This window comes from Labrus mixtus, chromosome 23 (genome assembly GCF_963584025.1).
Source record: "Labrus mixtus chromosome 23, fLabMix1.1, whole genome shotgun sequence".
Classification (NCBI taxonomy): Eukaryota; Metazoa; Chordata; class Actinopteri; order Labriformes; family Labridae; genus Labrus; species Labrus mixtus.
In genome coordinates this window covers 6,726,503-6,747,144 of record NC_083634.1, presented here as the reverse complement: position 1 = coordinate 6,747,144, position 20,642 = coordinate 6,726,503, and the positions used below count along the sequence as shown (strand labels likewise).

The window sequence follows — 20,642 nt, the reverse complement described above, 5'->3', positions numbered from 1 at the left end:
ATCATTCCAGGCGGACAAAAGACCAAATAATTGTTCTCCTGTTTCCATTTTAACCATAGTTCACGTTATCTCGGGTATTCGCAGAATCAAAACATGGAAAATTACAGCAGTGACACCTCCAGCAGCCTGTGATGTCACCTGCACACAATGAAACTGCGATTGAGTCACACTGTAGTCATCACAAGCTTCATGAGTGAAGCATGTTGAAGTATTTTATGCAACATGTCCTACATACAGTCTGAGCTAAATAAACCAGGGGGTCCTTGAGGAGGTTCCAGGGGTCCCCAAATTTATTTCCCTCTTTTTTAAAGATTGGGAAGTGTGTTGCATTCACAGGAGGAAATAAAATCTGCTCTGTTTTTCTGAATAAACGAGATACCTGATCCTCAAAATCCAACCAAAAGTTTAATTTATACCAATTAAAGTATCAAACCTTCCCAGACTGTTTAGTTTAACAGTTTTGTTTTGGTTAGAGATGAAACATGGGGAGATACTCATGTTTTCGGCTGCTTTCAGGTGCTCCTAGGATAGTCCTCCCTGTTAAAAGTTATATCTGAGCTAAAAGTTGATGTGCAATACGTGAATTAAAAGTATCTTAACATTAACAAAATATCTTTTTGATGAACAATATAACAGCAAGTCACCAATTCTCCCAAGAGTTGTTGCTCTGACTTGAGAAGGCGTTCATGTGCATTTTCGACACCACATGAATGCAGGGTTTAGGGGTTTAGGTCCCATATATTTTTTATTAGTTTGTCGACTTTGCACAGGCTGGGGAGATCATCTCAGTTTAGACACAAACCTGACTCGGATCAGTCAGGATCAGGGTTGACCTGCGGTGCAAAAGTGCTCTGAGTATTCAGAAGTTTAGAAAACAACTAAACAAGCTCAAGTCCATTTACTATTAACACGCTGCAGCTTCGACTCTAAAGCCTCTGGACGTTGTCGATCACTCCGCTCTCAGATTTATAACTGGAGATAGATTCGGCGTTCCTCACCGTGGCACAAAAAGCCTTGGTTTTTATATATTTTCAAGGCTCTTATCGGAAAACTTCCACCTTACATCACAGACCTGTTGGAGTGGAAATGGGGAACCTACATGACCCGTTCTTCTGATTGGCTCGTTCTTAAAGTCCCTCAAGCTTCAAGTTCAGAGTTCTTCCTGCTCCAGCAGAGTTTAGGATTTTGATTTGAAGCCACTTTGTTTCCAAAAGTGTTTTAATTTAACTTAATTGTAATTGATTATAAGTGTTTGTTGTTTTTCTTCTTGTAATGCGAGGTGGCAGTAGCTCAGTCTGTGGGGACTTAAGTTGGGAACCAGAGGGTCACTGGTCCAAGTAGCTGGAGAGGTACCCTTGAGCGAGGAACTGAACCCCCACCAGCTGAGGAGCGCTCGCTGCGTGCAGCCCCCTCACTCTGACATCCTGTTTGTGCATGTGTGTGTAGCATGTCTCCCTAACACAGGGCAGAAGTAATTTCCCCATGAGGCTTTAATAAACGATATCTTCTTGTAATCTGGACGACATGATGAACTGAAATTAGGGAAACTTAAATGTTTTTTTAGAGAGTAAATAAAGGTTTCAATGAAAGAAATACTTTTCCCCCACAGAATTTTAACGCAAAATAAAGTCGTCATATTGCTGGCATTAAGTTGTAGAAGAGAATAACCTGACATTTCGATAATGAAGTCCAAATGTTAAAAATAAAGTCAAACTTTAAAGATAAAGTCGTGATTTTAGGCTGATAACACGTTTACATCAAGCAGCAACCTCTGATTTTGAAAAATTAAGCTGATGTTGAAGTATAAAATCCTGAAGTTTCTCGAGTGTCCACTAGAGGCTGGCTGCAGAAACACAGGAAGTCACATACACACCCATTCTAAAAAGTCTGTTTTTACAGCAGAGATTAACATGTTTACAGCCTGGTTCAAAAAAACAAATAGGTCTGATTAGCTCATGTCTTGATCGACACACACTGTACGGGGGGTGAATGTTTTGATGACTCATCAGTTTTGATTTGATGAAGGATAAGAGTTATTCACAATAAGGCGTGTAGCTGACCTGATTGACAGGTGGGCGTGATGTAACAGTTTGTCAGGAGGTTTAAAACCCGCCTCAGCTCCAGCTCTCAGCCTGTCGTTAGGTTGACTGAAAGTTAGACTGAGACAGCATTTCCAGCATGGAGACCGCCATCGATGGGACTCCAGCGCCCCCTGCAGGAACAGTCTGTGGTTTACACTCAGCCTAACTTTCAATCATGTTTCCTTTTTTAATTTTGACTCTTAAGTTGTTTTATGATTGGAAAAAAGTCGTAGGAACGTTGATTTGTAATATATGATGGAAGTCGTGACATCACAAAGAAAGTTATTCTTTGATGAAACACAAATATTATTCCCATCTTTAGAGAACGCAGTAATCATGGGGACTCAGCGGCTCACGCCCGGGCAGGACTTCTGATGAAACGCATAGTCAACAGTTTGCTGTGTATTTTTATTTTGAGCAACCATAACGCATCGTAGAAGATATATAAAACTGTCAACTCTGTTGCATCAACTCCTGTTTGAAGAAAAAACAAAGGGAAAAAAACAAACACACAGCTATCAACAAGTTCTGTCTTCTGTTATAAAAAGAAGAGGAGGGTCCTGGAACACCGCCGTGGACGTACGCGATCACTCGGTCCGTCCGTCTGTCGTGGTCCTCGCTGACATGGCTCTTCAAAAAAAAAAAAAAAAACAGAGGACCGTCTTTCTGCTCTTCTCTCCAAAAATAACACAAAGTCCTCCTTTTTTTTTTTTAACACCGTTTGTTTAAAGCAAGAAGCATATCAACACGTTTACTGACGGAGATAAACACAGAAAAAGATAAATGCAATGTCAAGATACCCGACGAGTCTTTCTGCTCCTGTTGGGGCGTCGATGCAGATCCAGTCTCTCTCGTGTGAAGGTGTTCAGTCTGTTTGACGATGAGGAGCGACGGAGGAGGGCCGGTTGGGGGCGGGGCAGTACGTCGTGTAATTCAGGGATTCTTTGCTGAATCAGATATCGCTCGGAAAAATGCGTGAAACACGACTGCTTCCTTTAAGTTCCACTTTCATCTTCACTTATTCCATCCAGACATCGTGTGACTAACAAATATGGAACATTGGACAGGTGGTGTCGCACTCCTGTGGCACACCGTGCTCATTACACGGATAGCATCGTCAATATGTAAAGCTTGAGGATAGGGGGGGCGGGGTGTTCAGACAGAAAGTGGAGCAAAAGTTTGACCACAGGATCATTTTTGATATTTATTCAAACACATCCACGTTTTCTTCCTGCTGGATATTTCTGTGAACACACAGCTGATTCATCTCCTCCTTTGTGTCCTGTGCCTTTCCTTCACTATGAAGCCAAAATAAACCGATTTAAGGACAACAACCTGCTCTAAGGGACGCTGAGATAACGACATCAGGAGGAGGATTTGTGAAAAGTCTGAATTCAGGATTTGTCCGCTCCGTTTGCAACATGAGATAAACACGTTCAAAATGCTCGTTTCCTGAATGGAGTTTGGTTTGAACATTTCTCATGCTTCCTCTGAGCGAGCGTTGCATTCCTTCATGAATAACCTGCTGCGTGTAACTCTTAGAGGCACGTCGTTTTGAACAAGGTTTGCTTTCAAACCTCGGGATGTTAACAGACATCATCGACTAATCTCTCTGAAAATAACGTCTTTATTATTAGATGGCGCTTCACATGACGTTAAAAGTTGTCAGATTGAAAACACGAAAGACGTGTTCAACTGTCACAATACTGGATTTTCTAAACGTCGATTCAATTCAAGATAAATTCTAAAACATAATCGCCCACGTCAGCAGAAGTAGAAGTCCTCCACGCGGTCTAAGCAGCACAGACGCCACATAGAAACGTTGCCAACGCGTTTGTGCAGTTTTGAAAATGCTTGCCGGTTTTAAAATGAGATCTGAAGTTCCTTTAAAGTTTGAAACGACCAAACAAAGATTGCTTCGTGTGTCTTTTCAGTTTACCCAGCGCTCTAATAAAGACGTTTTAAGATTTGTTTGCTGCTTTTCTAATGAATCAACGAGTTCAGCAGAAGATGTTTTCTATCACAGCGTGAGAACAGAGAGCAGACGGAGACGTGTCTCTCATCTTCAGTTTTTGAAAGGAGTTGGTTTGGATCATCACAAGAATCTGAAAACATTGTGGAATATTTGCTCACTTTGCGTCTGAACACACCTTTAGATTCGACTTGTGGAGCGGAGCACCGCACGCTGTGCAGGCCGGATGGATCATCATCGAGCAGCGAAACTATTTAACCACAAGCTGACACAGAGTCGTTCAAATCAACCGCCGGCAGCTCAGGTGAAAAGACTAACTTAGGTCCAACACTTCATCTGGACTCTTCAGACGACCTTCATTCAGAGAGAAACACATGGCCGGACTCGATGGGATGGAGGTTCAGCACATCCCGGACAAAATGTAAAAAAGGAAGCTAGTCTTGGCCTCTGTCAACCACAAAGGAATAACCGTGACTTGGAAACTAAACAGTTCTCAAAGGGTGCAGAGAGGGAAGCAAAGAGAGACAAAACAAAGTCACCTACAAGAGAAGAAGAAGAAGAATCTCTGGATGTCGGCAGAGAAAAATACAGTTTTTGAAAAGTTCTCCAGTCACTCTTTAGCTCCCCCGTGTGTCCTCTTCTTGTTATTTCAAAGTCTCTCCGTGATGTCGGGATCAGGTGGGAGCAGGTGGAGATGGCGGGCGGGGGTGGCTAAGATCGGGGGGAGGGGGTCACAGGGTGAGCTTGCAGTGACACAGTTCTTTGTACATGTTCCTCCTCAGACGAGGCATATCCTGCTGGCCAAAGCTGAAGGGCTGCCCGAGTGCCAGACACTTACAGTACTGAGGAGAGAGATCAACAAGTTAGCGACACATTTCATTTACACGCACACTGCAGCACAGAGGACGGAGCATCACTGATCCAGACCTTGGGGTTTGAAGGACCACTTTGGAGCCTTGAGTTTGTCATTTCTGCCGCTGCCGTGTTTTTTGTTTTGGGGCCAGAAGGGACCATGTTTGGACAAAATAACGGCGCTAGAGAGGAGAAAGTCTTAAAGGATCAACCAGTAAGATGTGTAGAGAGTGAAATGATAAAGTGATCTTACTATATGATCAGACATTAAGGAAACATGTTGAAGTGCTGGCTTCTCTGACAACAATGCAGCAGCCAGTATGTCCTCCTTCTAACTTTAGATTCTGATCCTGAAACAGGATTGGAAATTAACTTTTTGACTCACCGGCCAAAGTGGCAGGTAGATGAAAAAATTCACCCGCCAAACATATTTTTTTACCGGCCAAAATAACAAATTTTGTTTTTGTGTCCTATACACATCTGTTACAGTACATTTAATTGAGAAGGCATTATGTTCTGTTTAATCAATAACAAATTTAAGTCACAGATTTGATCATGTCATCAGATCGGGAAATTGAGAAATTGTAAAAAAATAAATATATTTGCTGGCCTTTGTTTTTTGTAGGCAGTAGTTCCCAGACCCCCCATCCCCCGCTCCCTCTAAACCGCCCCTACATTAAAACATTACAGACTAAAAACAAAAACCCATGAGAATAATAAATTATTAATTGTCAAAACAAGTTTTCTCCTGATTTAGCTGTCAATATTAGACACTTAATATAATCAGCCTGCTCGTTAGTGGACGTGTGTATATCTCTGACTGCTCCTGCTGCACTTGATGGAAGAGAAGTGGAGTGTGCATTTAGAGTCTGCTAGGATATCTAAAGTGTTTGTAACACAGCGCTGTTTCACAGAGTCTGTGTGGAGATGTTCACACGCTTATGACGTTGCTATCGCTAAGTTAGCTGCAGACACAGTCGAACCGACTGTTTGACCGGATCACATGTGTTCCCGACTCGGTCCGTACGGATCACGGATCAACTGTTTGCTGAAGCACTAGAAGTAAATAGGTGCACGTGGTGGCTGGTGCTCCGGTGTGTGTGTGTGTGCGTTCGCGCTGCAATGTATGTTGGTGTGTCTCAGCGTGCCCCGTGATGCTCGCACTCATGACAGCAGAGAGAGGAGCAGGGAAAAGTAGCTGCAGCTAGGCTACATCAAACGTGCTTAATAGCCGACTCAGCATAGTTTTTTATGAATTTTTGATAAAACATTTACCCGCCCTGTGGCGGATAGCCCTCTAAAATTTACTGGCCAAATGTAAAATCTACCCACATTTGGCGCTTGGCGGGTGTTAATTTCGGACTCTGTCCTGAATGCTCTGGATTTGTTTGGACCAGAGAAGGTAGGCGGTATTAAGGCACCCCCACACAGCCATTTTGGACGCCCCTTGGTTTGCCAGATATGAGAGCAGTTATCAGGTCAACAGGTGTTGCAGTGATGGAAGTGGGCAAGAGAAGTGGTTCAGATAGAAGTGATTGTACCCGACCTAAAAAGCCTCTGCATGTTTCTAATAAGCTCCACGAGCAGAAACGTGCTCAAACTAGGATCAATATTGGAGATGCTTTTGAAAAATGGAGAGACGTTAGAACCTGCTCCAGGAGCGGGGTGTTTGTGTGGTTAGGAGTCACACTGAGACTTTTCACAGCACAGAGAAAAGGAACATGTAGAACTCACCTGTAGCACAAACGCTCCACAGTCGCTGTCGTTGTTTTGACGACCAACGTTCTGCAACATACAACCACAAAACATGAGCAACATGCAGCAATGTGTGTTTGACTTTTTTTCCTGAGCGGCAGCGTCTTTTTTCAATGAGAAGACAGCATTCACAGCAAAAATCAGGTTTTTGGAGGAAAAGCGCAGCGCACAGCTCCTTTCTTCCAAGAAAAGGCTGTGTTGACGTCACTAGCGCTCTTTCCCATGTGTTTGATATTCCCCGTATTTTTGTCTCCTACGGATCGTGTCTTGTACTCACATCCTCCTTGCTCTGAGTCTGATCGGGAAATAAACAATCTCAAATATAAAACATGCAGTAAAAAGTAACGGAGCAGTTTCGGTCATACAGTGGCTGTTGTCAACAGACTGTTGTCATGGAGACAGGACAGACGTGCAGCGCTTTTCTACTCAGCGCACAAACACTTCATGAAAGAGCTCCCGAGCGCACAGCCAGAACATTACTGCCCGGATAAAACGCCAGGTGGACATGAGGCCTAAAGCATTATTTGTGTTATTCTGTTCTTTAGTTTTTAATCTGAGTCAAAACAAATCTCCTCACCATTTTGAAGAATCCTTTCCATCCCGTGAGGAAGTCTTGTTGGTCTTTTTTGATGGCTTCTGCTTGCAGATATTTAAAAATGTGCTGAAAAACAAAAACAAGAGAATCAATGAAACAACGGCAGAGGTGAAGAATAAATGTACGTGGTCATGAAGCATGCTTAGTTTACAAGGCAGGCGGGTTAGAAAATAAAAGATTTTAAAAAATAAAAAGGGACGTGCGGTCGAGTCCGTGTCCGCACATCAGAGAACAACACAGAGACCATGACGGCTACTTTACTGACTGTGTGTCTTATTCTGAATCATGTTAGTCAGATACAGACAGAACACTCTGGATGCCTCCATAATGAAGGCTGTCCACGTTGCTCAGGAAAAGTACAGATTGTCTGGTGTGAGGGCGCCCTAAAAGAGGATTATTTCGTCCTGATTACGGCGTGTTAGTCTAAATTAATTTAACGACCCGGGTCGTTTGAGAGAGGACAAGATGAAGACACATGGTGTAAATACTTAAAGACTATGTTCAGTCACTTTGGCTTCAGACGTCCCGTAAACAACACCCTGTATAAAACACATTGGACTGGTGAAGCCAGGAGTCCAGTCGTACCTTCGGGCAGCGTCTGTTGAGCGTCCGCTGAGAGTCGAAGTACGTGATGGCGCGTCGAGGAATGTCCACGCTGACCAGAGACCAGTGGACTTCCAGGTGGATCGGGATCAACAACAGATCCTTCTGGAAGATGTCCACCTGAGGGAGGGCAGAGGAGATATGTGACATCACAGTTCAGGTGACCTTCAGGGTTCAAACTGCAGTCTGATATACCAGCAGACTCAAACTGTCTGCGGGGACTTCAGGTGAAATCATGTGTGCTGTTTTTTTTTTTTTATCCGACTACATAAATAAGAACGTCAAATGCTTCAAAAAGGTTCAGAGGTGTACGTACGTTTTTCGTCCACCGTTTGACTCCTTCGTAGCCTTTTGTCCGTAGCTTATCATAAAAGAAGCTGTTGAAAAAGTGAACCTGAGGACGAGAGAAGAGAGGAAGAAGAAATGATGATGAACAAGACGTTCACCACTTACACCTGCAGCGCTCTGACAGCACACATCTGGAACCAAACAACCCTCGCTCGTCGACGAGTCCAACATCACACTCACGTCCTGGTTATCCGTTGAAAAGATGAAGTGCGCCACATGAACACCTCACATTTATTTGAACCTAAATGTCAGTGTCCGGATGTTTTGCAGAGTGTGCAAAGGCACTTTTCCATCGCACAAGACCCGCCTCGACTGTGGCATGTGTGCGTGAGTGTGTTTGCTTCAGATAAGATGGCGGGATAGCGATGTCAGTTCACTGATTAAAAAGGCTAACATTAAATCATCAGACGTGACATAATCCTTCTCAGACAGTTTTTTCCCATAAAGCACCGTTACTAAGCTCCGCCCTCATCACGTCTTTGTACATTCATATTGATTCTGTGGTGTAATAATGGCTTCTCAGTGTGTGAGGTCACATAGCATTTCGGCGTTGAGGAAGCACAGCGGAGGCTCCACATACACACACAGTCAGACATGCACACACACACACAGCGCTGTTCTCCCCGGCTGGCTCAGCTGATCCCGTCTCTCCTCTGTAACGCCTCTGAAGACGGTACAGAGGGGGGGTCACTGCGTCCCCCCATTACGCCTCCACGACATTGCAATTAAAGGCAAAACGCCACGGGGCGTAAATATCACGGCTTGAAGCGGAGCTCTGAACAGGGCTAGTTTTTTAACGCTTCATTCAGAGTTTTAGTTGTTTTTTTTTTTAGGTCACAACAATCACAACATCCTGGAGGGACTTTCAGAAACCCTTTTCACACATACAGAAATCTCCTGAAAAACTCCGGAGATTTGGCTTCCCGGAGGGTCTTTAAGCTATATGTGAACGCAAACAGCCGCATTTTTCGCCAGACCCCTAGTATTTTATCCGCAGAATATCCGAGTGAGCTGATGTCTGAACGCAGCCGAATATACCATCCGTTTTATTCGGCCAGTTTTCAATTCGAGCCAATGGGACCCGAGTAACGTTTATTTAGTGACCGGCTAAAGTGTCTGCACGCGACCACTACGATCTCCGTGCATTGGAATTAAACGTCTGCACGTCTGTTCGTCAGTGTGTTGTTCTCCGCTCTTTTGTGGATGTTGTCATTCCATTGGATTACACATAGCATTGATATAAAGGCAAATATTCTCATTATAACGTCGTGTAGCGGACTCTGTTGCTTCGTCCGCTACTTCCGCGTTGTTTATTTACGTCACGTCTTACGTCGGGAAATCCCCCGACCCCCCTCCCCCCTCTGACAGGGAAAGTCCCCCGCTGTGAGGAGCATATGTGAACGGCTAGTTCGGGAGAATCTCCGGAGAAGTCCTCCTGTAAATATCTAGATATTATCCGGAGTGCATATTTGAAAACGGCTATACAGACTTCTTCTTTTTTTAAAGTCATCAGTAATTCTTCACTTCCTCACCTTTTCTGGCACAGAGTCCATGACCAGGTCACCGTACATATTCATGATCTGAAAAAACAACAACAACAGAAGTCTTAAAACAGGAACAAGAGGTGTGTCATGAAAATCCTGTGTTCAAATAGTCATTTTATTAAAAGCAGAGTGCCAGGGGACGGTGAAACGGCCGAGAAGTCGATAACGTTTAGAGGTGAAAATGCTTTCAGAGAACTTCAAGTTTTATTCTGCAGGATTCACGTCGGACAATTGCAAAGGATCTGAGCACAAGAGAGAGAGTCAGTAAGTGTTTGAATTTATGACACGAGTGAGACCTCGTTTGCTTTTACCACCTTTGCAATGCACAGCGTGTGTAATCTGACACAGAGAGACACAGAGTCCGACTACCGGCTAATCTTTCAGAAAGAGCGTTGTCTGTTAGTAACTTGCAGCACGCAGACCTCGTCGCACAGCTCAGTGATGCAGCTGATTCACTTTCTGTGACGGACGTGACGCTTTGTTTGGTGCTGATTTGCTGTGCGCCTCTTCAAAGATCTTATTCATGCAGACTTTGATTGACTGCATTTCATTAAGGTGAGTTGTCGCCTGAGTCCTGATGCTGCTTTGCAAACTCACTGAGCGATGTAAACAGTCTCTCAACGGTTCTGTGTACCTGGTCGTTGAGCCAGTTCTGTCCGTACAGCGTCCCCAGGTCGTCCATGGTCAGAACGTGACGCTTGTAGTTCACTCGGAACGTTTTAGCCAGAGCTGAGCCCGACGAGCGCTGGAAGGACTGTATTAGGTGCTGCACCACCGTTTTCCTGTCACACACAAACACACACACACACACACACACACACACATCAGTCAGTTACAAACAAATCCAAAGAACTTCAGTTCAGCCTCCAGATCTTTTTATCGATGTCCTTTTAACTTAAAGCATGTCAGCGCTGAATGTCAGGGCAGTACACTGATATCAAAGTGTTTTCACACAGTGTGTACCTAACTTGGAGATAAGGTCGTACCTTATATCCTTAAGGAAAAGTACCTTGAAGCACAATCAGAGCACAGAAACAAGAAGAGACTGAAGTGTGTGTCCTACCTGTGCGGCTGAGAGAAGCTCTCGCTGAAGATGTCCTGAAGTTTCTCCGCGATGTCGTCCACATGGATGGGGATCAAACTGCCGTACTGCTGGAGAGACTCTTCAAGAATACCTGCAGACCCAAAAAACACAAGACAATCCAATGAATCCGTACTTTGGCCTCCATTCAGCGAGCTCCACTCTTTCCTTTTACATTACTGCGTTCTATTTAACCTTCTAGCAAAGTCATGTGACCAAAAAGAACCCCAACCTGCAGTTGACTGGAGGTGTCAGAAAGGTGAATAAATGCGTTATCTCCGTGTTAGCTGCGGCTAGCTGTGTTAGCTGTGTTGTCGTTAGCTTGCTATGTAGCATGTTAGCAACAACAAAACAAACTGTCACAGCCAGGTGTCACAGCCTGCCAGGTGTCACAGCCTGCAGTTGACGACTGACGTTTAAGAAATAACCTAAACCGTGTTACACAAAGACGAGAGCCTCAGACGCTGCTCTTACAGCTAGTATGGCTGCTGAAACCATTCACCAAAACAAAGCTAACAGACCCCATTTTCACAAACGTGCCTGTGTCAGCTACGAGGGGTTAGAGGGGTCTCAGGAGGCAAGAAAGGACTAAAAAAGTCACAGCAAAAGTCTCAGAGTAACGTCTACAACATATCAAAGATGGCGTACAATGAAACAGAGGCCTGCGCTGTAACGGCTGCACATACACATCAGCTCACCCTAACATCAGAATGTTTTAGTGGGGGCTGCAGGAATAGAGTGGGATGATTTGTTTGCTGTTCCACCAATGCAGCTCACCCAGACAAGTTCAGGGAGTTTACAGAGATTGAATTGCATGTGTGAAAGGGGCTGGAGACACATGAATCTACACAAAGTGCATCGGTGGGTTGCTGATTCTGTGAGAAGGCTGCAACCGGTCTCTGCTTGGGTTCACCTGGAGAACAAGCTTTGGCAAAAAGAGTTGCCTGAGGTCATCTAAAGTCATGATGTGAAAACATTCCTGAAAGAGAGACCTAGCAACGACCATTCACGATGCTAATTAAAGATCAGAGCAGAAACAATAAGGCTGCTGCGTCCTCCCTCGGCTTCAGAAGATCAGCGCTGTGCCTGCCTGACATATCGATGTACTCCAATCTGTTTGCTTTAGAGAGTTTTACAGTTTCTGCTTTCACCATGAGCTACCATGTTGTAACTTTTGCATGCAGCTTGGGGAGTCTGCACAATGTGACTTATCCTTAAAAATGGCCGTCGCTTTGAACCAGATTTCTGCTCATCTTCACAAAAATGTATTTTTAAATGTTTCAAGGTTTCCTGAGTTGTCAGTAAAGTCTTCTCTGCTTCTGTTGCAGAAACATCAAGCATGGGGTGATCAAATAAACCCATTAAAGGATCATCCTTCAAACAATAAATAATCTGTCATTAGACTAGTGTAAAAAAAGTTGATTAGTCGCAGTCCTACCGGTCACACAGCTCATGTGTTCCTCAGTGAGGGCCAGCTCCAGAGGTTTCACCTCCACCTCCCGCCGCCCTCTGTCCTCCTGCTTGTCTGCAGAGCAGCCGTTTAACTCTTTATCTGACGCAGAAAGAAAGAAATGACACAATATTTCACTTTCTGGATGTGGATTCTCTTACTTAGTCGATATTTTTGACTGAATTCTAGAACACGTTGTGATGGTCACAAAGACGCACAAACTGAAGTCAAAAACATGCAGGTACGTACCTCTGTCCGACTTCGTGAACCTCTCATCGTTGCTGTCCTCCTCTCCGTCGGTGTACTGTGATTGTCGATACCTTTTTGTCCTCCTCTGCTTGCCGTACAGGCCATACCTCTGCCCCCTCCGGCCCCACCGCTGCCCCTTGGAGCAGACCCACTGTGCCCGCTGACGCCAGCTCTTCCAGTGCTGTGTGAGCCGGACTTTCAGACCCCTGTGGGTCCGCAGGCGCTGCCAGAGTTTGAGCCTCCCCAGGTTCCGGTTCCTGCTCAGGTGGAACCGTAGGTGGTTCCCCGCCTCCGCCCGGGAGACTGACTCCTCCACCAGGACGTCCCTGCCTTCCTCTGCCTGCTGCAGTGGTTCGTAATGCGGGTGTGAAGGAGGGTCGGACTGGGAGGAGAAGTCTGGGACGTCCCACTCCAGCTCCTCCTGGTCTCCATCCTCGTCCCCCTCCTCTTCATCCTCCTCCTCGTCTTCATCCTCCTCGTTGTTGTCCCAACCCTTACCATCGAACTCCTCCTCTCCATCCAGGTTGTTTTCTTCATCCTCATCTATCGCCTCGATCCGTCCCATCCCATCCTCCTCATCCTCCTCATCTTCATCTAGATACTCTCCTGTCCACACCTTCTCCTTCTGCCCCAGCCTCAGGTGCATGGGGGTGGGCACGCTGTGACCTGACACCGGGACTATGAGGTGGTCTCCAGGAATCCCACCTGAGCACAGACAGGAGCAGGGATGGAATATTAAGTTGTGACTTTGACATCACTGAGCAGAAGCTTCATAAATAATATGCTAACTGAAAAATATCAATATTACAAATTGTTTACATGAACCTGTTTTTCTGTTATCTGACTTTTATCTACTAAATTGGTTCTCACTTGATTAAGTCTGAAAGCTAAACCTTTCAGCGCTACAACAATCACAGGGTTTTACCGGCCAAACAGCCAACAGGTCAGAATCAGCTCTATTGCCCTGGTAAGCTGACACATTCAAGGAATCTGACTTCAACTATGCTGCTCCTACTACTTCTGACCCACGGGTTAAAGTCCCACCTCCTCCGGTGTCGTCCTGCCCCACAGCGGTCAGACCCAGGTCTCCCTGCCAGCGGTTCTGGGTCAGGCTACCGCCACTGTCTCGCATTATCCACGAGCAACCCACTACCTGCGCCAGCTCGTCACCTGCAGACAACAAGCACAGACGACAGAGAGCGTGTGATTCAAAGTCACAGGAGAGGTCATTCAAAATCTGCACATCTCTACTTTACAACATAATCACTACGGTTCATACTTCATGTACTTTGTTTACTTAAAATCCAGCACTCTGACTAAATTGTACAAAAACATTAGAAACAAATGTTGGTTTATGGACTCATTCCTCTCCCACACCTTTATTAGATTTTTTTTTTTTTTTAAGCTTTGGTACTTTTCAATATTATCAATCATTAAAACAACAGATTGTTTTGTTTCTTCACACGTGGAAATCTAAAAGTATAGAAGCAGGACATTTAGAGAACCTGACACAGAGTCCTAACAGCTCCAAGTGTCTCTACTGAAGATTTTTATTTTAATTTACTCCAGATCTTCAGTCACATTTTAAACCAAATGTTGCCTGAAAGAGAGAGAGGAGAGAGAGGAACAGAGAGAGAGACAGAGAGAGAGGAGAGAGAAAGAGAGAAAGAGAGAGAGAGAGAGAAAGAGAGAGGAGAGAGAGAGAGAGAGAGAGACAGAGAGAGGAGAGAGAGGAGAGAAAGAGAGGAGAGAGAGGAGAGAAAGGAGAGAGAGAGGAGAGAGAGAAAAAGGAGAGAGAGGAGAGAGAGAGGCAGGAGAGAGAGAGAGGAGAGAGAGAAAAAGGAGAGAGGAGAGAGAGAGACAGGAGAGAGAGAGAGAAAAAAAAAGGAGAGAGAGAGGAGAGAGAGAGGAGAGAGAGATGTGGTGGTCCATTCAGTTTCAAGTCGAGGTCAGTAAACACTAATGGTTAGTCCAGTTCTTTTAGCTTCTTATAAAGATACTAAAGTTGATTTAACACTCTTACAAACGGACAGACGCTGCAGAGGAGCTGACACTGACTAAAATGTACAAATACGTTGGTGATGAACAGAAACGTTGCCAATTTATCTGTTAAATTAAGAACAAAATGTTCTTTTTTATTTTGTTTTTACTTTCATCCTGTATCTGTTTACACCATGATGTGCTGTACATACTCACACATTAAGTATGAGAAGAGAGGATATATGTTTGTGCACTTTAAGGTGCAGCTTTTATTATTTCTAGTTTGTACAGTTGTGTAAAGACAATAAAGAGGTTTTATTACATTTCTGTTCACTGATAGAAACAAGTTGCTGATTAAAACTTAAACCTTCTGGTGTTGCCAGCAGGCTAATGCGCAGATAGTTTAATCATTTAGGAAACCTAAAGCTATGGTGGTCTTATAGAAAGGTGTGTGTCCTTCACAGAGAGATACCTGCTGGTTTATCATCTCTGTTACCATGTGCACCTGGCTGCACAGCGGATGTGTTGCATTAGCTTGTACGCTAACTAGCCTGGTAGATTCCCTGCTAGCAATTACATAGCTATGAGAATAATAGTGCCAATAAGACAATAAGCATTTAAATTAGTGAATAATGAGATTGTACGGTGTCATGTCCAGCGGAGAGTCTTTGAGGTGAAAACAATTCATTCCGCTGCACGATGCTAGCGTTAGCGCGTTAGCATTAGCAGCATCGCCGTTTCGGTTTGAGCACTTTTAAATAAATACAATTCACGAGTACAAAACGTACACCGTGGATTACTTTAACGATTCAAACCTGCTGCGTCATCGTTAAGAATCACCTGAAGGTGTCAGAAAGGTGAATAAATGCGTTATCTCCGTGTTAGCTGCGGCTAGCTGTGTTAGCTGTGTTGTCGTTAGCTTGCTATGTAGCATGTTAGCAACAACAAAACAAACTGTCACAGCCAGGTGTCACACACCTGTGCTTACCTTTAGCAGTTAGATGTGTATGAATGAATCCAGGTGTTTCAGGTAGAAAGCTGGGCGGGTTTAATGTGTCTGGATGCTAACTGAAGCTCATTGAATGAAGTCAGGTGTGGAGCATTCAGGTGTCACCTCCCCGCGAGCTCGTTCAGGTGTTCCGGTTCACACAGAGACGCTCGAGCACGAAGTGAAGTCTTAAAGGAAACGAGGTGTGTGAGAAGTCGTCGGGATGATTCTGAAGTGATGATGTGGTCTGAAGCAGCCGGATCACTGCAGGCTTCTCTCCGCTCTCATGTCAAACAGGAGCGTCGCGCAGCTATGGCGTCACACACACACTGTTTCAAGAATAATAAAACATTTAAATATTAAAACAACTCACTTTTTTATTTATATGGCGCCATTGAAGTCCCAAAAAGTTAAAAAAAAAATATATATATATATATATCTTGTGCTCACAAGTTAGTTCACCAAACTCATTTGTAATTTGTTTATTACCAAAAATGTACAGAAAAAACTCCAACACAGGGGCGACTCTGAAGTCTTTGGGGCCCTGGGCAAGAATTCACGGGGGGGGGGGGCCTCCAAGCAGAGGTCACAGTTTATTTCCAAAGTGCTAATCATCATATTATTATTTATCTCTGTAGAGGAGGTGGGTGAGAGGAGGATGTTAGTGAAGCTGACATCCATCATGGACAACCCCTCTCACCCCCTGCATGACACTGTGGGGGCCCCGAGCAGCTCCTTCAGCAGCAGACTCAGACACCCACCCTGCAAGACAGAGCGCTACCGCAGGTCGTTCATCCCATCTGCTGTCAGACTGTTTAATCAGACTCTTTAACAGCATCACCACCTCATGCTACACACTGTGTGTGTTTTTTTAAGAACAAAACCTTTTTTGTAGTTTTTTTGTAGTTACTGTGTAACTTTACATTATTGTATTTTTTTATTTAACTGATGTAAATATGTTTGATTTGATTTTAACTTCTATTTTTATTTTTAATAATTGTATTCCTGTCCCCTGTTTTCTGGAGCTGCTGTAATGCACAAATTTCCCCACGGGGGATCAATAAAGTTTATCTTTATCTTTATCTTTATCTTCAATAGTTATTGTTTGGGCCTGTTGACCGTACAGGACAGCTGAAGAGAGACAGGAAATTCTACAATTCTACAATTCACTTAGCAGACGCTTTTATCCAAAGCGACGTACATCAGAGAGTAAGTACAACACAAGCAAGGATCTAGAAAAAAGGGAACAATGTCAGTAAGAGCAAACGATCAGCTTTGAGTCTGATTGGACACACAGGTGCTGACAGGAAGTGACCAGAGGCAAAGCACAACATTGACTGCAGTTCTTGAGAGCTCTAATCAGTATAGAAACCATCTTATAAGTCGTCGTTATCAAACAAAAACAATCGTCACAACCATCATCATCAATAATATGGAGACCATCATCAAGTACAAATGTTGGGAGGAGAGCGCTGGGGAGGACATGCAACCAATCGGAGCTTTCCATATACCTCAGAACTCGTATGTCGGAGCCGGGAATGACGTCACACCCGAGATAACCGCGTTCCAGTTGCGAGTTGGCAACAAGAAACATGGATGGAATTTCTGACTTCAGAGATCAAATGGAACGCACCAAAATGGCCGAGGTCGGATTCAAACCCACGACCACTGCGATGAGGACTTCGGCCTCTGTACATGGGGTGCACGACATAACCTCTAGGCTATCCGGCGCCCCAAAGTAGTATTATTCTAAATATATAAATATTGAAAACTTCAAAAAGTTTGTACTTTTAAAATATAATCATGAAGAACAGCAGAAACACTTCATAGAATACTAGCAGAAGTTATGTTAATTGTTTCTACCCCATCACATCCAGACTCAACTATTGCAACAGCATCCTTTTCGGCACATCATCCAAAGTCCTTAATAAACTTCAATACATCCAAAACTCTGCTGCACGCCTCCTCACCCACACCCAAACACGTGAACACATCACCCCTGTCCTGCAAAATCTCCACTGGCTCCCTGTCCCTTACCGTATCCAATTCAAAATCCTTCTCCTCACACATAAAGCCCTTAACCACCAGGCCCCCTCCTACCTCACGGCTCTCCTTCACACTCCTGCACGCAGCCTCCGTTCTTCAAAAGCCAACCTCCTATCTCCCCCTCTTAGAACCAAGCGACGAACCTGGGGGGACAGAGCCTTCTCCATAGCTGCCCCCTCCCTCTGGAACTCACTCCCTACACATATTCAACACTGCACCGACCCTCCTACTTTCAAATCACTTATCAAAACTCACCTCTTTAAACAAGCTTTTAATGTATGATTGTGATGTATTTTCTGTTTTCTGTAGTTTACCTTTATGTTGTTATCTTTATGATTTGTGTGTAATGTTGCAATGTCTGTTAGTCTGTCCTTACTGTGCTGTTCTTTCTGTTTTTAACTATTGTACAGTGTCTTTGAGTTTTTAAAAGCGCTTATAAATAAAATGTATTATTATTATTATTATTATTATTACCCTATATTTAGGGCAAGACAAGCCAAGTTTGTGCTGCCTTCAAGTGCTCCTCCTATCCTATCGTACTTCCCAGTTGTGCAGTCGTGATGACGACATGTACACATTCAAGATCTGTGGTCCTAAAAAAACAACAAACATGGACTCTAGAAGTAAGTCTGTCTTTGAGTGGTTGATGGTTGATTACCAGGTATCACAGCGCTCCTTTGTGCTTCAAAGGATGAAGAACATCAGGTGATCATCAGGTAAATGTTGGTATCGTCGTTAATATAGTCACCTGGCATAATTTAGAGTTAAACATTTGCTTACTGTTACAGCTAATACATTTGCAATAAAGTTGCAATGTGCAACTACTAAATGTAAACGATAGCTACTATTAACAAAATCAAAAAATATTACATTTTTCTGAAAGTTTGTTCAGTCTGACGTGACGTCTGCAGCTAGAAGACTTCACATTACAGACAAATTCAGTTCAATATGATTCAATAAAACAGAGAGACAAAGGTAAAGGAGTTCAAATCTTTAGTCATTTCCAAATTTTACAAATATTTAACAATGTGAAGGTGACACAAAAACCAAGAGGAACATCTGTCATGTTAGCTCGTTCACAGACGCTTACAGCAACATGAGAAACTTCCACACATCACATGAAATTAAATAAAAACCTCTCAGGTCCAGCAATGGGACAGAACATCCCGTACTGAAGTGCAAACACAACAACAGAAGCGTCCGATGATGTTGAGATAAGGAGAACACAGAATGAGCCTTCATCATAAAGAAACGTGCAAATCTTAGTTTCTCAGTTCAGAAAAAAAATATTTGCATGAGCATAATAAAGATCAAATCAGTGAGATGTATAGAGACTGAAATGATAAAGGTATCTCACTATATGATCATGTTGAAGTGCTGGCTTCTCTGACAACAATGACTCCTTCTAACTTTAGATTCTGGTCCTGAATGATCTGGATTTGTTTGGACCAGAGAAGGTAGGCGGTTTTAAGGCACCCCCACACAGCTGTTTTGGACGCCCCTCGATTTGCCAGATATGAGACCAGTTATCAGCTCTCTTCGAGAATTTGGACTGCAGTACCCATTTTAAACACTAGGTGTCAGTTACATACTGCTCCTTTAAGCCTGCGATCATATGACTGAAGGCGTCTGAGTGTAAAGAAAATGTTCTGATGTAACTGATCTCTCCCTCATATCTGTATTTATTTTGAATAAATAATAAAACTTGAAGTCAAACTTTAAATAAACGCTATAAGTTAGTTAAAAAAAAGTCTTGCTGCATGGCTTCTTTCCTTGGCTTTATTTCCCATTTGCATCTTCGTCCTGTCGTCTCCTCGGCGAAGATAAAATATGATGTAAACATTTTAACACCTCAAACACAACAATCTGTTCTTCCCCTCACGTCCAAATGAACCCATTTGTGGCTTCGTTGAAAACTTAAACAAACTACACAAGAGCGAACAGAAGGGAAACTCACAAAACGTGAGCAGGAAAACTCATTTTAAAAGTAAGGCCTCTCAGGTGAGAAACTGCATGCTCAAATATTTCCTTTCCTCGACGGCTGACATTAACATGTTTTATTTTATTTCCAAAACCACAACCTCTCCTTCACCGGATCCTTAACAAAGGGTCTATCTGGTAACTTTCTAAACTAGGTAAGATCTCAACGTCTGCAGGTAAACAGACGTTACAGCCTGTTTACCTGCTGCAGACGTTACAGTCTGTTTACCTGCTGCAGACGTTACAATCTGTTTACCTGCTGCAGACAGATGAGAGAATCTACTGGAGACGTTTTGAGTCATTTGACCTCTAAATCTTTAAAATGTGGCCCAGGTTTAAAAATAACTAAATTTCTTTGTAACCAAATCCCATGGAGGCAGAGAAATAGACAATTGATTGTTTTATGATGAATCAAAAACGTTGCTTCAGGAGGTTCGATCAGTTCGAGGACTTCTCCCCCTCTTAAGATGAGTAACAGTCATCAGGAGAAACATGATCCTTGTACGTCTGAGTCTTCTGGCACCACATTTTGGTTTTCAGCAGGTGGAGGCTGAGCTGGTCAAACCTCGTTTCCTTTTCTCTTTTGGCAGCTTGGCTCGTGTCAGTCGTACACACGTTCACAAACACTCTGAACATTCACACTTTGTAACTAAAGTCACAAATAAAAACACACACACACTGCAAAGCAAACCGTTAAAAGATACAAACAGCTCTCTCTCTCTCAGGCTCTGAGGAGAAGTTGGGTAACATTTCTCAGAGCTGAACTTCCTGTCAAGTTTGGACTGTTTACAAAACATCCACTTCCTGCTGGATGCTCGTTTCCTCTCCTTCCATCAGGTAGAAGGTGAGAGGAGACGAATGTCCTGTCCTTAATTCAGTCCCACTTCCTTTTATAAAAGCTCAGAGTTTGCATGCTGGAGTTTTAATAAAATCACTGCATCACACACTTCTCTTTCTGCTGTTTGGCGTACTTCCTCCGGCGCTGCTCCAGACCTCGCTCCAGGCGCTCGTCTTCCTCCAGAGCTCTGAGGACGAGGAGAGAGGACGAGAGTCAGAAACAGAGAGAACCTAAACTCACCTGTCACCTGAGTCACTTCCATCCATCTATCCCGACAACT

The 20,642-nt window shown here is 43.7% G+C and overlaps 2 protein-coding genes across 9 annotated transcripts in view; both read right to left on the bottom strand.

The window, feature by feature from the left end:
• Nucleotides 1-2,450: 2,450 nt before the first annotated feature.
• On the bottom strand, nucleotides 2,451-15,814 carry senp3b (SUMO specific peptidase 3b). The gene is made up of 12 exons (XM_061031508.1): nucleotides 15,499-15,814; nucleotides 13,575-13,700; nucleotides 12,531-13,235; nucleotides 12,270-12,383; nucleotides 10,814-10,925; nucleotides 10,385-10,532; nucleotides 9,739-9,786; nucleotides 8,175-8,252; nucleotides 7,841-7,978; nucleotides 7,238-7,321; nucleotides 6,640-6,690; nucleotides 2,451-4,895 (listed from the first exon to the last, which is right to left on the bottom strand). Exons 2-12 carry the CDS (start codon nucleotides 13,660-13,662, stop codon nucleotides 4,785-4,787), a joined length of 1,677 nt encoding a protein of 558 aa, XP_060887491.1. The 5' UTR covers nucleotides 13,663-13,700; nucleotides 15,499-15,814; the 3' UTR covers nucleotides 2,451-4,784.
• A 3,140-nt stretch (nucleotides 15,815-18,954) lies between these two features.
• The window catches only part of ehbp1l1a (EH domain binding protein 1-like 1a), a 35,502-nt gene continuing 33,814 nt past the window's right edge, over nucleotides 18,955-20,642 (bottom strand). For all 8 annotated transcript variants that reach the window (XM_061031499.1, XM_061031503.1, XM_061031500.1 and 5 more), the window contains one exon: nucleotides 18,955-20,549. In XM_061031499.1, coding sequence (XP_060887482.1) covers nucleotides 20,456-20,549 — 94 coding nt within the window. In that variant the 3' untranslated portion in view covers nucleotides 18,955-20,455. The remainder of the gene's footprint in view (nucleotides 20,550-20,642) is intronic.

Coding starts and splice junctions, on each gene's coding strand:
- senp3b (XM_061031508.1), bottom strand. CDS start 13,662: ATGCGAGACAGTGGCGGTAGCCTGACCCAGAACCGCTGGCAGGGAGAC. Junction 13,236..13,574: donor GCAGGACGACACCGGAGGAG/GTGGGACTTTAA, acceptor GTCTGTGCTCAG/GTGGGATTCCTGGAGACCAC. Junction 7,979..8,174: donor TCAAACGGTGGACGAAAAAC/GTACGTACACCT, acceptor GCCCTCCCTCAG/GTGGACATCTTCCAGAAGGA.